General features: G+C 40.9%; 1 protein-coding gene across 17 annotated transcripts in view; it reads right to left on the bottom strand.

Annotated features, from left to right (window-relative positions):
- NMU (neuromedin U) overlaps positions 1-20,607 on the bottom strand; it is a 195,179-nt gene that overhangs the window by 22,426 nt on the left and 152,146 nt on the right. For 2 of the 17 annotated variants that reach the window (XM_078068666.1, XM_078068665.1), the window contains exon 1: positions 6,661-6,959. The exons of the other annotated variants lie outside the window; for them this stretch is intronic. In XM_078068666.1, coding sequence (XP_077924792.1) covers positions 6,661-6,769 — 109 coding nt within the window. In that variant the 5' untranslated portion in view covers positions 6,770-6,959. Of the gene's footprint in view, positions 1-6,660; positions 6,960-20,607 lie in introns of those variants that run through there. 17 annotated transcript variants of the gene reach the window in all.

Below are 20,607 nucleotides of genomic sequence, written 5' to 3' on the forward strand. Positions count from 1 at the left end.
TAGATATTTCAGCATTTGACTTAGTATAAGAATACATAATTATTAAATAAACCTTAATAACACTTCAAAGACATTACTCTAAGAATGAATTTCTTTTTTTTTCTACACAAAAACATGTACATGAACATGCATAGCAGCATTATCCTAAGAGCCCCAGAGTGGAAACAATCCAAATGTCTTTTATCTGAAAATAGATAAACAAAATGTGGTGCGTGCACATAATGGAATACTATTTGGCAATAAAAAGGAACGAAGTACTGATATATGCTGCATCAAAGAGGAATCTCAGACATATTATGCTAAATCAAATACACCAGATGCAAAAGACCAAGTATTGTATGATTCCATTTATATGGAATGTCCAGAAAAGGCAAATATATAATAATAGAGACATTAGTGGTTTCCTGGAGCTGGGGGTAAGAATGGAGATTGACTGCAAATGGACATAACAGATTTTGGAGGGGTCATGCAAAATTGTATTATTGTGATAACTGCACAGTTCTTGAAGTCTACTTAAAACCCACTGAGTTGGGGTACCTGGGTGGCTCAGTCGGTTAAGTGTCTGACTCTTGGTTTCTGCTCAGGTCATGATCGAGGGGTCCTGGGATCGAGCCCTACGTCAGCCTCTGCACTCAGCGTGGAGATTGCTGGAGATGATTTCTCTCTCCCTCTCCCTCTGCTCTTCCCCCTGCTCTTGCACTCTCCGTCTCTTTCTATTTTTTTTTAAGATTTTATTTATTTGAGAGAGAGAGCACAAGAGGGGGGAGGGTGAGAGGGAGAGCTGACTCCCTCCCCAGCAGGGAGCCCGTTGCGGGGCTCAATCCCAGGACTCTGGGATCATGTCCTGAGCCAAAGGCAGACACTTAACCAACTGAGCCACCCAGGTGCCCCTCTCCGTCTCTTTCTAAAATAAATGAATAAAATCTTTAAACAAACCCCACTGAGTTGCATATAAAGTATATTTCAATAAAGGTCTTTAAAAAAAGAATTACTTGTTAGGCCTTTAATTACTATTGAAGTAAAATGTTAACTAGCTTACATCCTCCAAAATAATATTTTCTCCATAGATTCAATTTTCTAATTTATGCTATGTAAATTATCTCAGTAAAAACACTGAGAAAATATTTATTAATATTAAATGTAATTACTACTTATTTTCTTATATGTATACATTTATCTTCAATAAAATCAAGAAAACATCCTGTAGTAAAAGACTAAATTTTTCTAAGATCTCAAATGTAGCAAAATTAAGAACAGGCTTAAAGAAAAGAACTTTTTAAAAATAATAAGATAGCACCTACTAACACCGCTTAACCGGCTAAGCCACCCAGGTGCCCCTTAACCAGATTTTTGAAGTAGCTATTATACCTATTCCCACTTTAAGATGAGGAAACTGAAGGAAGGGAGGATGAAGTAATTTGTCTCAGGTCACCAAAATAGATACATAACACAGACTGATTTCTTTTTTTTTTTTTAAGATTTTATTTATTTATTTGAGAGAGAGAGAATGAGAGAGAGCCCATGAGAGGGGGGAGGGTCAGAGGGAGAAGCAGACTCCCTGCCGAGCAGGGAGCCTGATGCGGGACTCGATCCAGGGACTCAATTCAGGGACTCCAGGATCATGACCTGAGCCAAAGGCAGTCGCTTAACCAACTGAACCACTCAGGCGCCCCCAACACAGACTGATTTCAAACTAGGTCTGGCAGACTCCAAATCCTGACAGATTTTTTTCCTAATGTTGCCACTTTTCAGTCAAGTCTTACCTCGAGTTCACACAAATTTATACTATTATTTAAGTTCTAATAATATTAGTGGTTATCAGCTACATTTTCTGTGGCACCAAGTGTTAGAAGTAACTTACAGGACTCATGTGGTCCATAATAGAGAGATGATTTATCTCAGAACCTAACTGAATCCCCTTTCATAGGACAGCTGTTCAAGGTGGGTAAACTTCTCAATTACATATTTCTCACCATAGCAACGTACAAACGTGTATCTCAAAGTTTCTGTTGTCTGGTGGACATTACTCTGAGCTGATTCTGTTTTCAAGAAGGGATAAATCGGCGCTTTTCAACTTTTCATATAAAGCACCTGGTGGATCTTACTAAATGAGATTCTAACCCAGTCAGTCAGGGAAAAGCCCAAGAGTCTGCACGTCTAGCAAGCTCCCTGATGCTGATGCTGCTGGTCCATGGATAACACTGAATATCCAGAGTGATAGAGTACTGCATTGTAGAAAGAAACCGAGGATGCCTCTTTATTCAACAGAACTAAGCAGCTCCAACAAACATTCTGGGTCTAAGCTTCTCTTTAACAAGTCTGAACGTTTCCTAAAGGGGGATATGAATGTTCTCATGAAAACAGTCTAAAAGGCCATTGGCCCTTTCCTCACAACTTGGACGCGCACAGCTTGTCTACAGTTACTTAGACTAAATAATAGGAAGGTGAGAGGAAGAGGAATGGAGGGCGAGAGCAGGAGTTGACTGAAAAGAACAGAACCAGAGCCAACAACTGATGCAAAGGGGAAAACACAGAGATTTCCTCTCTTTGGATTCAATCTTCACCAGCATGTACTACTGATTTCTCCATTCACTCTACCGCTGTTCTGTTTGGCAGGGTGTTCCCATGTAAAGAATACAATTTTATATTCTTTCTACGCCTGCCTGTCTCCCACCCTCCTACCTCCACACTGCCTCAGCAGCAACCGTGAGCTTGCCTCCTTCCGTGCCCCCGTGCCTGCCTGGGCCACACAGAAATTGCCATTGTATCTAACTTAGTCCCAAGCACTTATATAATCAAAAAGGGGTACTTGGTGGCTCTTACACAACACATGTAAACGTAGTCTCAGGGTAAAAAGGTTAGAGGAGCCAACATTTTAAAATGCTTTTAACTTTAGAAACCCACCAATATCCTAGTACCAAACCCAAACCTTAAGGGGATTTTTCTTTCCTTTGTGTATCTGTTAACCCAAGTTGATGTGATCCCCCCCCCCACCCAAGATACCCTAGACGTGAGCTTTATATTGTGAAATAGCAGTACTAGATACTTTCTCAAATATAATCAGAAACATTGCCCTTATCTTCTAGATCATGAAAACGGCACTGTTTTTGATCAGTTTTGAGATATTTATACTCATGTACTATCTAGTGAAGTGAAACCTTTAGTCTGATATTGTACAGTATAACTAACTAATGCAAATAATATGGGTAGACAACTTTTATATCTGTAAATACACCATCTGTAAGAGAAAGAAAAAATGACCTTTTTATTGGGGTATAACTGACATGCAACATTATATTAGTTTCAGGTGTACAACATAATGATCCTAAATTTGTATATATTGTGAAATGATCACCACAAAAAGTCTAGTTAACATCCATCACCATACATAGTTACAGATTTTTCCTGTGATGAGAACTTTTAAGATTTACTCTTAGCAGCTTTCAAATATACCATATAGTCACCATGCTATACATTACATGCCCATGGCTTATCTATTTCATAACTGGAAGTTTGTACCTTTTGACTCCCTTTACCCATTTTACACACCCTCACCTCCCACCTCTGTGAACCACCCATCTGTTCTCTGTATTCACAAGCTTGGCTTGACTTTGTTTTGTTGGGGTTTTTTGTTTTCGTTTTTGTAGATTCCACATATAAGTCAGATCATATAGTATTTGTCTTTCTCTGAAAAACAGACTTTAAAAGTGGTGCTAATTTTCTTTTCTCATTGCTAGCACTTAAATAGTGTAGGGTTTGAAAGTGAGAAATTGTTCCTGCTGACTGAATTTTAAAAATTATTCAATGAGTAGGGTCTGAGTAGGAAAAAACACTTTTTTTTTTTTTTAAGATTTTATTTATTTATCAAAGAGAGAGAGAGCATGAGCAGGGGGAGGCTTCCACACTGAGCAAAGAGCCTGATGCGGGACTCAATCCCAGGACTCTGAGATCACGACCTGAGCTGAAGGCAGACACTTAACCGACTGAGCCACCCAGGTGTCCTGAAAAAAACACTTCTTAATTTAGTCTCGGGCATTTTGATCACTTACTATCACAAGCCAAATCAAGGTCTGTTGCAATTATCCAAAATGTGCCCTCTTTTAGGAAATTTCCTTCTTTATTTTGATAATGTTCTCTGAAGAGTAAACCATTTCCATCCACCAAACCTGTGGCTGACTCTTCATCTTCTCATTGCTGTTTCATGTTCTACTAACTCGTTTTGCCAAGGATGCTCCACTTACTGGCACTGTTTTATTTTCCTCTGGCTTTGTGACATATGTTTTGCTGTTTTTTAGATACATCCAGTTGCATCCTGCATAATGATTAATCTTGGTAGAGTATCTCCCATGTTTGGTTATATATGTCATGCTTCCCCTCCAGTACCATTTTTAGGGACTCAGGACTAGGGAACATCACACTATATGTCTCCCCTCTTCCCTTTCCCCTCACATCTTTAGAGAGATAAGATTAGGTTTTTTTAATATCAAGAGCAGGTCTACAGGGGAAAAAGATACAAAATGGTAGTCTAGGGGTCTCTGTGTAGTGAAAAAGGCATCTTGTCCCTTTGCTTGAGAAATATTGGGGATATATATGAGATGATTGGTCAGCCAGCAGACATGCTCTTTTTTGAAATAAAACCCAAGACTTGTCTTTTTTAGAAAGCAGCCTGAAAATTCCCCCGCCTCCCAAAAAAGCACGTATCTCCAACTGATGCAAATATCACTGTAAGCATATAACATGTAACATGCTTGGCAAGTACATTTGCTTTACGGAGAAAAAGACACCTTTAAAACTATAATTATCTGCTTCCTTAATAAGGTAGGTAAAGACTGCCATCCTAATTCTACCAATAACAAATTTAAAACAGAAAAATATTAACATTACTTTGCATAAGTTATGCTGTATCTAACTTGCTGCCTATGTGATGGAGAAGGTTTAGATCTAGCTAGCTTCTGACTGCTTAGATTCCATAACCAAATGACCTCATTTTTCAAGCAGGAGAGCCCCCCCCCCCGCCCCCTTCTCCAATGCCCCAGGAAAGGGGGGGAAAAAAAAACAATGAAAAGACAGCAATAAAAATAAATACATTGGAAAAGAAGACCAGCTTCAGTTTCTCCACCTCTAATTGAGGGCTGGCCTGCATGCTCTGAAAGGTCCCTGCAGTTAGGGATTCAAGTCCCCAGTGTTCTGAATAATGATGAGATGGTCTGCCCACCTCTGCCTCACTGACAGGAGAGCAGAAGGAAGCTAAGAGAAGCTGCTGTGGAGTTGGAAAATTCGTGGTCTTAGCAGGGTATTGGTTGGCCCTGGAGGGGACTCTGGGTTCAGAGGTGGGAGGTAAAGGATGGATCCCTCAAGGTATCTGGAAACATAACCTCTAGGGAATAGGGAAGGGATATCCCCATTGGAACATGCTGGGCTCGGCTCTACCTTGTCTTCCAATCTTCAGACATCCCTCCGTGATCTCGCTTTTGCTTTTCCCACTCTCTTCTCTAAGCCAAGCACAGGAAGTCTCTATTTTTTCAAATCACTTCTGCCTACACTGGCTTTAGCTGTGGCACGGACTGAAAGCCGGGCTTGCGCACTTGCCCCTCCAACTCTATGATTAAAAAAAAAAAGTCTCCATTTTTCTTGATCTGGTGCGTCAAAACCTAAAAGACACAGAGCCCACCATGTCCCCTTCTAAACGGCTAGAATGGGGCCTGTCAGAGTTATCTGGACGGAACAGGCGCTCACTCACTAAAGAAGATGCGCCCTCTCCAAGTTACCTGGCATCAGCAGGTGAAGTATCAAACTCTCGTTTGCTTTAGCCATCAATCCCTCTAGTAATTGCAACGAAAGGGAACGCATTTTAATTTTCACTATTTTTTTAAAAGATAGATTTATTTATTTATTTATTTGACAGAGACACAGCGAGAGAGGGAACACCTTCTCGACCTTCTTCAACAGATAACTGCATTTCCCTAAATGATCTCAGACCTTACGCACCGAGCTGGTGCTGAGAGCTGGGGATGAACGAGTGAGCAGGACAGAGGTGCTTCGACAGAGGTGGAGGCATGCACAGTCGGTGGGGCACAGAAAGCTTTCCCGAGCGGGTGAAGAAGGGGTGTCCCAGGCAGAGGGAGAGGGAGAAGCAGACTCCCCGCCGAGCAGGTGAAGAAGGGGTGTCCCAGGCAGAGGGAGAGGGAGAAGCAGACTCCCCGCCGAGCAGGGAGCCTGATGCGGGGCTCGATCCCAGGAATCTGGGATCATGACCTGAGCCGAAGGCAGACGCTTAACGACTGAGCCACCCAGGCGCCCCTAATTTTCACTATGTTAATTTATGGAAGTTTTCACGGCCACGGGCCAGGGACATCCCGAGTGTGAGGGAGCCCTACAAGTTTCTGCCCACCGCAGGCTGCCCGGGGCCTGGGGATTTCGGCCGGGCAGGGACTGCGCTCCAGCCGGGCCACTCGCGCCTGCGCCGCTCGCCGGTCGTCAAAGGCGAGAAGCTGGGGAGCCCCACAGCACGAGGGGAAGGAGAGAACCAGAAGCCAACAGAAGAGGCGGGAAAGGGAGGGAAGAGAGCGCGGCAGGTGGCCAGGGGAAAGGCGCAAGAAGCGGCGGGCGCGGGGCGGGACGGTGGCGCGGGAGCCCGGGAGGCGCGCGGGGCCCGCTTACCTAGGCAGGTGCCCGCGCAGCCCGCGAGCAGCAGCAGCAGCAGGGGCCGGGACGCGGCGGCCACCTGTCCGGGGGCCCGCGCGGGGCGGCGGTTGGCTGCTCCTGGCATCTCGGCGCTGGCGGGCGGCTCGGGGCTCGGACTCTGCGCTGCCCGGGCCACCACTCCACGCGGGGGGCCTGGCAGTGCCTCTGTGTCCCGGGCGCGCCGCTCGCGGGGCTCCGCGGCCAAGCTGACCTCCCCGCGCGCCGCCAACTTTTAAATCTCGCGTGGGCTGGGGCGGCGCGGTCCCCTCGCGCGTCACCTCGCAGCCCACCGCCCCCGGCCTCCGTCGCGTCACTCGCGACCTGCTGCCCGCCCCCCGGCCCCCCACCCGCAGCGGGATCCGCCCCCGCTCATAGTTCTGACTCAGGGCACCGCGCGTTTTCTTTCTGCCCGCCCTTGGGGCTCTGGGATGAGCAGGGAAACAAAACAGTGCAGGTCCGTTCGCTTCTTGGCAAGGATTTGATTGGGAGCCGAGGAGGATGGCAAACCAGGAGGTCCGGAGAGGCTGGGATCGGGGGTTTTTAAGCTTGGCGGTGGCGACGCTCTCTCGTTTCTCACGTCTGCCTGGGACGCCCCTTCTTCACCCGCTCGGGAAAGCTTTCTGTGCCCCACCGACTGTGCATGCCGCCACCTCTGTCGAAGTACCTCTGTCCTGCTCACTCGTTCATCCCCAGCTCTCAGCACCAGCTCGGTGCATATCAGAGCAGTGGTGTTGTTGGTGTGCCCCAAATTCCCGCAAAGTCTGAGATCATTTAGGGAAATGCAGTTATCTGTTGAAGAAGGTCGAGAAGAAAGGATCGCTGAGATTTGACCACACATACATTTCCAATAGGTCTGGAAGGTCTCTCTCTGGCTGTCCTATGGATTTCCAAGTCCAAGGTTACTCTTTTTTCTATGCGTTTCTCCTGCTGTCACTCCCTGGCCGTTGCCTTTTGATTTCTAGGGTGATCGGAGCTCTGCTATCCTCCTCCATACTTTCCTTCACTTCCTGAGTGGAAATGTCCAGGAAGCAGCCTCTTCCAGGAATACTGGCTGATACTGTTTTAATTTCCTTCTACAGAAAGAGGGAAGACTGATCTCATTTGACTTCCTTTCGAAAGGAACACAGAGGAAAGGGTAGAAAGGACGTACATTAACATTTCTTAAGGGACATCTTCCCATGCTATTTAATTTAACACTCATGGCATCTCTGGGATGTAAAAGTATTATGACTCTCATTTGATGATGCTTGGAGATACTAAACTGTCTGCCCAATGATACCAGCCTGTGAGGGAGGCCCCTCTGTGAAGACGTTTCTTTTCTAAGTCGGAGATTTTAATGCATTAGATATGCACTGTACCACCCACTATAGGCAAAGCATGGCCTTAAAGACTAGAACATTTAGTAACAGGAGGAACTTCCCTAAAGAAAATTAGAACTTGGTGAAGGACCCCAAATCCATACTCAAACAGCGGTATTACAAGGCAGGTTGGGATAGTGCTCTGTCAGAAATGGAGTGAGGGGCGCCTGGGTGGCTCAGTTGGTTAAGCGACTGCCTTCGGCTCAGGTCATGATCCCAGGGTCCTGGGATCGAGTCCCACCTCAGGCTCCCCTTGCTCTGCGGTGAGCCTGCTTCTCCCTCTGCCTCTGCCTGCTTGTGTTCTCTCTCTCTCTCTGTGTCAAATAAATAAATAAAATCTTTAAAAAAAAAAAAAAAAAGAAATGGAGTGAGGAAGGCATGTAATCCTGACAGGTAATGTGAAAAAAATAATCACTACCTTTTTTAAGTTCTTTATATTCATGCAGCATGCGAGCAAGTCATGGTTCCGAATCATGGTTCCAAATCAAGTATGGATGAGAGTAGATTTGATTCAAGATTGCTTATGCTTTGATTTATTCCCAAAGTAGTAAAAAGGTAGTGCAAAGGATGTCAGTGGGGGGGGAGGGGGCTCTGATTCCCCACTTCCCCACTGCCTTCTTTAGGTTTCCTGGAAGTGCACTGAAGGATGTCTAGCCTCAGCAGCCTGTGGGGAGTCTGGTGTCAGTGAGAACAGAGAACCCTGAAAATAGTGGCCTCAATGCTTTTTACACCCCTAGTAGGTCCGCAAAAGGAACAACTCATGCATTACAAGTGTTTTTCTGCATGAACCTGGCAGCTCTGAATGTCCTTGTACATGTCCCTCCGTGCACATGCACAGGAGTTTTCAAAGGTATATACTTAGAAGTAGAGGTATCATGGGAGAAAATCTGGTTAAACTCCACTTTAAATTGTTTTCCAGTATGTTATACCAATTTACACTCCACCAGCAGTGCATGAAATTTCCTTACAAAAAGCTTTGCCAGTCTGGTGGGTGTGGCATCTCATTATGGATTTAATTTACAGTTTCCAGCATTAATGAGGGTGAGTGTCTTTCCACAAATGTATTGGCCATCACTGTTTTCTCTTCAGTGCAATACCTATTTGTTATTTGTCCTCATTGGGTTGTTAGGTTTTTGGGTTTTTTTTTTTTTTATTACCCATTATAAGAATGCTTTCTGGAACTTTTATTGGTTAAATGTTTGGCAAATATCTTCTCCTTATTTATGGCTTATCCTCTACTCTCTGTATATGAGTTATTTTTGAAAAAATGTCTAAGACAAGATGTGCAGACTAATGGTCATGCCGTTGTGTGGCTTGGATGATAAGAGAAGACAGATGGGAGAATGAGGGAAGATAGGCACTTTATTTATCCAGGAGCAAAGACTGGGGATTCCACAATTGACTAAATGAAATGAAGCTGATGCCATAGGTCCCCTTTGTCTGAAGAAGTTAGATCCCAGAATCTCTGCAGGGGAGACTTAACAATTCAGTTACAAACATTCCAATCTGTACCTAGAAGTTCCCATTCATTTAAACGGAGTTATCCTAGCACACTGAGTAGTATAGCATCTAAAACACTCTTACTTACTGTGTTCAAGACTGACAGTTTGACCCTGGGTACCATGCTGATTCCTCTCACCCATTATCTCGTGCATTCTTGATTGCAAATGGGCAACTGAACTTTGCTTTCTGCCTACAACCTGTAAGAATGAAGGTTCAGTTTTATCATGGACCCACAGATTAACAAGACCTGCTAGCCTGTGATAGGGATGTCCAGAAGAGTCGTCATGGAGGGTGTTAGGGAAGGGTTGAATGTCAGACAATGAAAGAGCCAGCAATAGAGACAAATCCAGTGAAGCAGTAGTTGGCAATAGCAAAGTCTAGTAATAGGTAAAGAGACCCAGCTTTAGGAACTGAGAATCGGGGCAAGAGCTAGAAGCTTTATAAGCTCTAGGCAAGATAGTCATGCAATCCTTCAAGTATTAATTGAGCACCTCCTAGGCTCCCTTTTAGAAGCTTGGGATCCAGCAGTGACCAAATCAGTTAAAGTCTCTGCCTTTATGAAGTTGACAGATTTCCAAGGAGATAAAGATAATAATATGACAAAACAAAACAATTTCAGATAGTAGTAAATACTATAAAGAAATTAAAACAGGATAATGCAATAATAGGTGACTGGGAATTGAGGGAAAGATACTTGAGACAGGTTTATTTAGCCTTGCTTCTCTGAGGAGATGCTATGGGAGGCCTTAAAGATGAGAAGAAACCAGTCATGGGAAGAATTGTGAAAGAAGAGCCCCAGGTGAAGGGAGCATCAGGTACAAAGGCCCTGAGGCAGAAACAAGCCAGAGAGGTTAAAGAAGTAGGAGTAACTGGCACAGAGTGAGTGGGGTGTGGGAAGCTGAGGTCAGAGAAGTAGACAGGGTCAGATCCTGATCACTGAAGACTCTTGGAGCCCATGGCAAGGAGTTTGAATTTTTCTCTAAGTAAAATAGAAAGCCTTTAGAGGATTTTGAGTAACGAAGTGAGGTGATGTGATTTTACATTTGAAAAAGATCACTCTAGCTTCAATGGTGAGCAGGTTCTTGAGGACCGTAGTAAATGCAGGCAGGGTGACCAGGTGGGAGGACATTGCAGAAGTCCACAGCAGAGCCATAAAAAGGGATGAAGGACTGATACTTGCTACAACCTGGATGAACCTTGAAAATGTTTTGCTAAGTCAAAGAAGCCAGTCACAAAAGGCTACATATTGTATGAGGCAAGAAAAAAGATGAGTGGTTTCCAGGGCCTGGGGAGAGACAGGAGTGGTAGCTAATAAGTAAGGGGGGGTTCCTTTCAGGGTGATGAAAATGTTCTGGAATTAGACAACAGTGACGGCTTTACAATCTTGTAAATACTAAAGAGGATACATTTTATGGTATGTGAATTATACCTCAATTTTCGAAGAAGAAAGAAGTGCAGGTCAGATACGATGACGGTGACCTGTTGGACTAGATGGTGGCAGTCTTTGCTAAAAATTTAGCACAGGGAAATTTTACCTGTTTTTGGCATGAAATATCCAAAATTCGCTATTTAATTCCTGGATGTTCTTGGCAACTATAAGATCCTCCTCTTCCACTTGGTGAAGACATTAACCTAAGCCATGTTTGCATCAATGACTATGCTATAGGCACTAGCTTTGATTTTTTTTCAGGTCAGGAAATACTTCATTCCCCCCAGATAGAGAACCTTTGTCTTTATGGTCACTTTGATATAACTGTTAACTATGAATATCGTCATTATCTAAAACATGGAAAGTGGATACTATTTGCGAAATAATGATAACTTGAATGCTTTATAGGATGTTCATTCATTCATTCATTCATTCAGTGAGCATTTATTAAGCCAGTGTCAGCTGTAAGAGTTTACACTCACAAAATGCTGAAAAGTCTGTGTCCTGTTTTGTCTTCTCTAAGACCACCTGTCATCCATCTTCTTTACTTCCTGTTACTTACCGCCTATACTCATGTAGGATGAATCTTTTAGAAATACCAACCTAATATCAAATTTAAAATGTAGAGAAAAGTTTTTGCTTAAGAATTTCTAATATCTAAGAGTCAAAGCTCTACGGAGGTTATGGAAGTTGACAGGCAAAAATTCCCAGAGCACCTGGCTGACTCAGTTGGTAGAGCATGTGACTCTTTTTTTTTTTTAAAGATTTCATTTATGTATTTGACACAGAGAGAGCACAAGCAAGGAGAGCGGCAGGCAGAGGGAGAGGGAGAAGCAGACTCCCTGCTGAGCAGGGAGCCCGATGCGGGGCTCGATCCCAGAACCCTGGGATCATGACCTGAGCCGAAGGCAGCAGCTTAACCAACTGAGCCACCCAGACGCCCCGAGCATGTGACTCTTGATCTCAGGTTGGTGAGTTCAAGCCCCGTTTTGGGCGTTAGAGCTTACTTAAAAATAAATAAATAAAAATTTTTAAAAAGTAAATAAATAAGGGAACCTGGGTGGCTCAGTCGGTTAGGCATCTGACTCTTGATTTCAGCGCAGGTCTCAATCTCTGGGTCATGAGTTCGGGCCCTGCATTGGGCTCCACACTGGGCATATAGCCCACTTAAAAGAAAAAGAAAAAAGTAAATAGATAGTTTACTAAAATTTTTTTAAATTAATAAATAAAACAGCCAATGACTCCAAAGACCCAATTTAGCCTGTGGTCTTCAAGCAGGATTCAGGGTAGAAGCCAGTTGTGGAGCTACAGAGCTGAGGCTCAAGAGGAGATGGTCATTTGCAGCAGGAAAATGGATCTATTTGGTTCAGAAGATGGGTATTTATTATTTAGTGACAAGGATACCTTTCAGCTCTCTCCACAAACATCTTTGGCATCTGGATGAAATTCCCATTTTATAACTGAGTTTGCCTTCTCTTTGAGCACTAATATTGAATAAGTTTTATGGTAACTCCGATAATCCTAATTATTCCTTTTCCCATCTATCTCTTCAAACTATGTAGATATCAACCTCTCTGCTTCCAGGAAAATCTCTTGACTCAGAAGGACTTTTGGATAGACCATATTGTACTGAGAAATCACTCCAGGAGAAACTCCTCTAGAAGACAACAGAAGAACAATGAATACAAAAAAATGGAGGACCGACCAGAGACCAAATATATCTACATTTCTTAAGACTTTCTGTTGTAGGATAATTAACTGCCTTGATAATGACACAGCAGCTCACATAATTGTAAGAAATACAACATCTTTTACAAGAGAAGGAAGCTTTTTAAAATCTTCTCTAATTGATAAAATTAATTTAATTTTTTGATAAAATTCATTTTAAACAGTTTCAGAAAAAGTAAGCAACCTTATTATAAGTCCTTCCCCTTAAAGGTGTTTTCCAAAGCACATAGTGACTGATACGGACTTACAGCCAATAAGAAATATTTGTATGTCCAAGAGACATTCTTGCTAATGTTTGGGGGTTTTATTATTTTAAAAATGCTTTTGTTTTTGTTTTTGTTTTTTGCAAAAGGAACTAGGTTTCATCTCTTCAACCTCTTGAGATCAGGAGGCAGTGTGGGTGGAAATATTGTCTATGAATTCTCCCAGCACAGTCCAGGGAAGGTTAACATGCAGACTGCAAGCAGCCCAGGTTTATCTCAAAGACTTTAGAGATAAATTCCTTCCGAGAAAAGTAATAAGAGAATTTTTTAAAAAGCAAAAGTCAATAACTTTTTGCAGTTACATCAATGCCCACAGGGCTAGATTTTTCACATGATAGATGTTCTGAGGGCAAAGCCATTACAGAAAAGCAGCTAATTTGTCACTGCTAATTTGAAACATGATGATAAAAAAATTTCAATCAGTTGAAGGCAGAATCTCTTCTTTGTTCCTTAAATTGCAATTAAAATATTAATACATACTAATGAGAGATTTATTAGATTTTCTTGACGTATTTATGAATCACACCAGGGCAAAGCTGGCAAAAAAACAAACACTTCCAGACGTATGAGGCTTTACAAAAACAGAACCGACAAATAAATGATAGCTATAAAAATAAAAGGGCAGATAAAATAAACTTTATTATTTCTACACAGTAAACTGTAAAACCATTTTTTAATCACTAGATGGTTTTCAATCTATTTAAAAATGAATTAAAATGTTATTATATTTTCTAAAGATACCTGGTACTTATGAAAAAATACATCATTTCCTTACATAGACATGTTCAAATAAAAAATCTTATTGCTTGTCAAAGGTAACTGAAAGAAAGAACAAGAAGAAAATGGTATAATTTGATCTTTCTAAAAAGTGTTAAAATAATCAAAAGAGACCTGGAGTAAGTTTCTGAATATAAAAATAAGTGACATTTCAGTTAGTCTCATAAAAGGAGTTATCACTACTCATTTTTATCTTTAGTGTCTCAAATAATTTTAGCTCTGATTTTTTAAGTGGACCATGCAAATATGAAATGCTGCCAGTTGTATATATGTATGTCATACTGCTCTAAATTAAATACTAGTTGATATTATTTTAAGAAGTTTCTGAAAAGAATAAAATCAGCCAACACCGCATCTTTGTTCATTTGTAATCAAATCCCTTTCGCTCAAAAATGAATCACAGGTCCTTTTCCTATGTTTTCACCCATTAGTATGATTTCAGATATAAGCTACTTTCAATCTTACTGAGTTTCAACCCTAAGAGTTTTTAAACAGCTGAAGGGAAAAAGCAGAAATAGACAAGATAATGTATTTACTTCTTAGAGAAAACTGCAAAATAAAGTGAAAGCAATCACTGCCTTAACTGAGTAGGTTTCTAAGCAGGTCACCCTGGTATTCTCTGTCATGACATCTATATGTTTAATGTCTATTGCTCCAATTGCCAACAGTTGATTTGTGGCAATTGTCATTGGTCAATCAAAATCAACCCGAACTTCTTTTTCTCACCCTTCTATCTATTTGTACTTTCATTCTCTTAAAAATATATCAAGGGAATTGCCTCCAACTCCTGACCTATCCCACCACATCATCAATTCTATACTGGACAAAACATTGGAGGTGGATAAGATGCTGTCTAATTGATAAGTCTTCCTTCTCTGATCACTTGATAATAAATATCATACTTCTTCCTCTCAGCACTTCCTACCTCCTTTACACAGCTTGGCTGTTTCTCCTTAGCACTTACTACCATACTACCACCTGGACCATACTAGATAACTGGGTCAATATAGTTGTTGTTTTGTTTATTATCAGTCTCCCATTATGGGAGAGAGAACTCCAAGTCAGGATTTTAATCTCCTTTATTGTTTTAAAAAGACTTTAGGGACACCTGGGTGTCTCGGGTAAGCATCCAACTCTTTTTTTTTTCTTTTTAAAGATTTTATTTATTTATTTGACAGAGCGAGAGACAGCGAGAGAGGGAACACAAGCAGGGGGAGTGGGAGACGGAGAAGCAGGCTTCCCGCCGAGCAGGGAGCCCGATGCGGGACTCGATCCCAGGACCCTGGGATCATGACCTGAGCCGAAGGCAGATGCTTAACGATTGAGCCACCCAGGTGCCCCAGCATCTGATTCTTGATCTCAGTTCAGGTCTAATCTGAGGGTCATGAGTTTAAGCTCCATGTTGGGCATGGAGCTTACTTGAAAAAAAAAAAAAAGACACGCTTATTTTATATTCACTTTTGTATTGTTCTATTGTCTCTAGTTCTTGGTGTTAAGAGTGCTTGGCACATAGTGGGCACTAAAAATATATATATAAATGAATAAGGAAAAGAATCTAATTTATAAAACTTTTATTTATAATATTATACAATCTTTAAGCATATATCTGCTCTATAAATGGTGATACACCCTTAAATCATCTGGGAATAATGAAGAGGTCTTTCACTGTGTAAAACATCACTTAGAATCTTCCTGGGTTCTATTTCCTATTCTGTTTGGGAGACTTCAGAACCTGGATTTTTTTTTTTTAAGTCAATAAACATATGGTAGAAAATAAAAATAAATGTAGAGATCTCGTGTGGCACTGGGATTATCTAACCAGGAGAGCAAGAATTCTTGGAGGCAGTATGACCTCAGGATTGAGAACCAGAGCAGTGGAGCTGGACAAACTGGCTTTGAGTCATGGCTACACCACCTGCTAGCTGGAAGACCTGGGATGATAACTGACCTTTGGAAGGTCCAGTTTTTACTATTCATAAGAGTGTATAATTTTTTGCCCGCACAACATCCCTTCCTTTAGGAGACCAGCCCTTCCCTCTTCTGTAAGAATCTCATACCATTCAAGGGGCAATCGCTGGATTGGCACAGGGGCTATGGCAAAGGCTCTCTTTTTCTCTGGGAGTCTGACATATAAGGACCATGGAGCTACATGAAGACAGGCTCTCTTAGAATGATACCAAGTTGTGATGAGAAATGGAGAGAGAAAAAAAGAGAGAAGAGATCGAAAATTGTTATATGTGCTGACATTCAGTCATGCCTGAAGACAGGTTCATCCTTTGCAGTTCAGAATGAGGCAAATCGAAATTTTCCATTTTATTTAAGTTGGGTTTCTAAAAATTTCAATAGTGACTGGCACAAGATAAGTGTACCATAAGTTTTACTGTGTTGGATGATAAACAGAGGAGGAAGAGACATCTTCGAAGAGAAGAGAGGGTTTTGAAAACTTCTAAAGTTTTGCTCCATTTTAAAAAAATTTCACAATGAGGGGTGGCAATGTCGAGAATAGGAAGAACAGACATTAAAAAAAGGAGAATTCGTTTTCTTCCATGAAACTTTCAAGACCTAGACCCACCAATTCTTCAGGAATGCAGAAGAAGGAGATGGGACAAACTACTACAATGGTCTTTTACCATCCAGACTTCTCAATAAACACACGACTCAGGCCCCATAATTTTTTTAAACTTCCTATTTTGAAATAATTATAGATTCACATGAAGGTTTTATGAAAAAGTATACAGACAGGTCCTATGTGTCCTTTATTTAGTTTTCCCCAAAGGCAACATCTTGCATAACTATAGGACAATATTAAAATCAGGAAAGTGACATTAATACTGTCCTTAGGACTTATTTAAATATTCCCAGTTTTACATGTACTCGTGTGTGTGTGTTTGTAGTTTATGCAATTTTATCAAATGCATAAATTCTTTTAAGATTTTATTTATTTATTTGACAGAGAGAGACACAGCGCGAGAGAGAACACAAGCAGGGGGAGTGGGGGAGGGAGAGGCTTCCCGTGGAGCAGGAAGCCCCAATGTGGGACTCGATCCCAAGACCCTAGGATCATGACCTGAGCCAAAGGCAGACGCTCAGCGACTGAGCCACCCAGGCGCCCCTCAGATGCATAAATTCTTATAACCACCACCAGAATCAAGACAGGACAATTCCATCACCACAAGGCTCCCTATACTACCATTGTATAGTCAAACCCAGCCCCCCGCCCATCCTCATTCTTAATCCTAGCAACCATTTGCTCTCCCTCTGTATTGTTATTTTAAACATGGTATGTAAGTGGAATCGAATAGTATGTTACCTTTGGAGAATAGCTTTTTAAAAACTAAATAATTCTCCTGAGATCCTTCCAAGTTGTATCATTAGTTTGCTCCTTTTATTATATTCTATTTAACCATTCAACTGTTGAAGGGCATCCAGTTTTTGGTTATTCTGAATAAAGCTGCTATGAACATTTATGTACAGGTTTTTGTGTTGACATAACTTTTCACTTCTCTGGGATAAATGCCCAAGAATGCAGTTGCTGGGTCATATGGTAACTGCTTATTTGAGTTTTGTAAGAGATTGACAAACTATTTTCTAGAATGGCTGTACCACATTACTTCCCCATCAGCAGAGCGTGATAACAGTTTCTCTGTATCCTTTCTAGCATTTGGTGTTATCATTATGTTTTATTTTAGCTATTCTGATGGTGAATAGTGATATCTTCTTGTGGTTTTATTTATTTATTTTTTTTTAAAGATTTATTTATTTATTTGAGAGAGCGAGAATGAGAGAGAGAGTACATGAGAGGGGGGAGGGTTAGAGGGAGAAGCAGGCTCCTCGCCGAGCAGGGAGCCCGATGCGGGACTCGATCCAGGGACTCCAGGATCATGACCTGAGCCGAAGGCAGTCACTTAACCAACTGAGCCACCCAGGCGCCCCTCTTCTTGTGGTTTTAAAGTGCAATTCCCTAAGAGCTTTTGATGTTGGGTATCTTTTCATTTGCCTATTTGCCATCTGTATGTCCTCTTCAATGAAATGTATGTTCATGTCTTTTGCCTGTTTTCTAATAAATTTTTTTACTGTTGGGTTGTAAGTGTTTTTTATATATTCGAGATACAGGGTCTTATGTGGAATATGTGATTCACAAATATTTTCTTTCAGTCTGTAGCTTGGCTTCTCAGCCTCTTCACAAGATCCTTCACAGAGCATAAGTTTTAATTAAAAAAAAAATTTAAGTAAACTCTACACCACAGGTGGGGCTAAACTCACAACCCCGAGATCAAGAGTTGCATGCTCCACTGACTATCCCAGCCAGCTGCCCCACAAAAGTTTTAATTTTGATGAGGTCCAATTTATCACATTTTTTCCTTTTATGGATCATGCTTTTGGTGTCACATATGGAAGAAAGTTTTTCACCTACTCTAGGTTCTGAATGTTTTCTCCTATGTTTTTTCCTAAAAGTTTTGTAGTTTTATGTTTTATACTTAAGTCTGTGATTAATTGTAAGTTAAATTTTACATAAGGTATAAGGTTAACTCAAGGTTTTGTCCAATTTCATGGACGGATGGATGTTCAATTGCTCCTGCACCATTTTTTGAAAAGGCTCTCATAAACTTTTTTTTTTTTAATTTTTAAAAAGATTTTATTTACTTGTTTGAGATAGAGAAAGTGAGCATGAGCTTGGGAGGAGGGAGACAGAGGGAGAGGGAGACGCAGACTCCCAGCTGAGCATAGCCCGATACTGGGATCATGACCTGAGCTGAAGGAAGATGCTTAACCGACTGAGCCACCCAGGCGCCCAGCTCTCGTAAACTTTTAAAAACATTAAGTTACCTATGAATGTGTTTTCATCCTTTTAGTATTATTTTCAGAGCTACTTAGAAAGTAGGATAACCACTTTTATTCAAAAGTCACTTTCGGATAATCTTGTTTGTGTTGATTTGATTTTACTGTAGCCTCTGAAAGTCATTTTTGTTGACAGATCAATTGCATCTCATTACATTTCAGGAAAAGGAACAGCAGTGGCCCAGTCCCTCCCCCCACCCTCGCCCCACAGGAGCACACTTAGAAAAGCGATGACCTTTTCCAAACCAGGAAAAATTGCTGCTTGTAAAAGTAACACCCAAACCTCAAGGTTCCCATCATTTAACATAGTTTCTTCTTCCTCAGCAAAACCTGGCATTTACATGGGGAGTTAATGAAATTGCAGAAAGATCAATGCTTCAAGTGCTACACGGAAATTATTTTCAAAAAGCCCATGTAAGGAGTAAGTCAGCTTACAGTAAGAGATCAAGACATATGCTGGGACATGACTTCATTTTCAAGAAAACAGACTCAGTTGAGAACCTGAAAATGTCAAAGGAAAGACCTGTACGTTCATTCCTTCTATTGGAAAGTGAATATGGGCCTGTGTATGGGATAATTCAGTATCTTTTCCCGACACTAACACAAAGACCTTTGCAATCCTCAGGAAAATTTCAGCAGGTGTGTACACCCTAGAGAAAGAAATGAATCCCTCAGAAGGCAGGTGATGGTACAGGATACTGCCGCACACAAGTATATCCTTTCCCTGATTACCTCTTAGATATGACCATGATGGAGTAGCATCTGATAGTGGCCTGGAGCTCCAAATTCAATATGGTTGCATTACTAAGATTTTTTTTTTTTTTTTACAAGTTAGCATTTAGTACCCATTTATTATTTACCGTTCAGACTTCAGCAAAACTTGTTTTATAGAGGAAAGGGGATGAAAAGAGTACTGAGCGTTCACTAAAATTCTCTATGTCAACCAGATTTCCTTTAGAGAAGGCCACATCTGTGCGTGTGGGCTAGCAAATCAACGTCAGCTTTGCACTATAAGTCTATTAATAAATCCATCATTGGACTTTGATGGGTGTTTAGATTCTTTCTCAAAAAACGTTTTTGCATTTCTAGAAGTAACATTTTTATATTTCCAAATTACATGTGATTTCAATTAAGGCCAGTCCTTACAGAATAAATGCACTACTGAAATTATCCCTTTATAATTATAATCATTTTTTATCTTTGAGAATGATTACAATCTCTTGTCAAGCACATTGCTCTAATCAAGTGTATAGGTACATATAGAGGATTATCTCTACTTTTTTAAAAAAATAATTAAAAGTATTTGTTTTACATGGGTTGAATAGTAACTTCAGTTAGTGTCTCCAGCCAGAATTTGATACACATATAATGCCCAAAAAACCTTTAATTCCAACAGTTAAACTCATTGTATTCATTGCTTATTAATTTGATAAATGTCTGGGTGAGAGCAAATTTATGGTACTATAGATAAGAAGAATGCATTAAATGGAATTAATATTAAAACCTATAATCACTTGTCAAATTTCAAAAATTTATATTCCCATCTTGTAATGCAACCAAAGTTATAAGTTAAAAATTGTGTTTTATACATATTTTGATTTATTACACATGAAAGTATAATTATAAAACATGACTAATTCTAATGTGAAATAATAAAGTTATGGTTAATTAAAATATTGATAGTTGAAGTTTAAGGATTGAAGGACTAAAAGTGAAATGAGCTTGGATAGAGCTTTTTTTTCTTATTATGTAAATTTTTTAAAATTTTATTTTATTATGTTATGTTAATCACCATACAGTACACCATTAGTTTTTGATGTAGTGTTCCATGATTCATTGTTTGCTTATGACACCCAGTGCTCCATTCAGTACGTGCCCTCTTCAATACCCATCACCAGGCTAACCCATCCCCCAACTCCCTCCCCTCTAGAACCTTCAGTTTGTTTCTCAGAGTCCATAGTCTGTCATGGTTCATCTCCCCCTCCGATTCCCCCCCTTCATTCTTCCCTTCCTACTATCTTCTTCT

This window comes from Halichoerus grypus, chromosome 3 (genome assembly GCF_964656455.1).
Source record: "Halichoerus grypus chromosome 3, mHalGry1.hap1.1, whole genome shotgun sequence".
NCBI lineage: Eukaryota > Metazoa > Chordata > Mammalia > Carnivora > Phocidae > Halichoerus > Halichoerus grypus.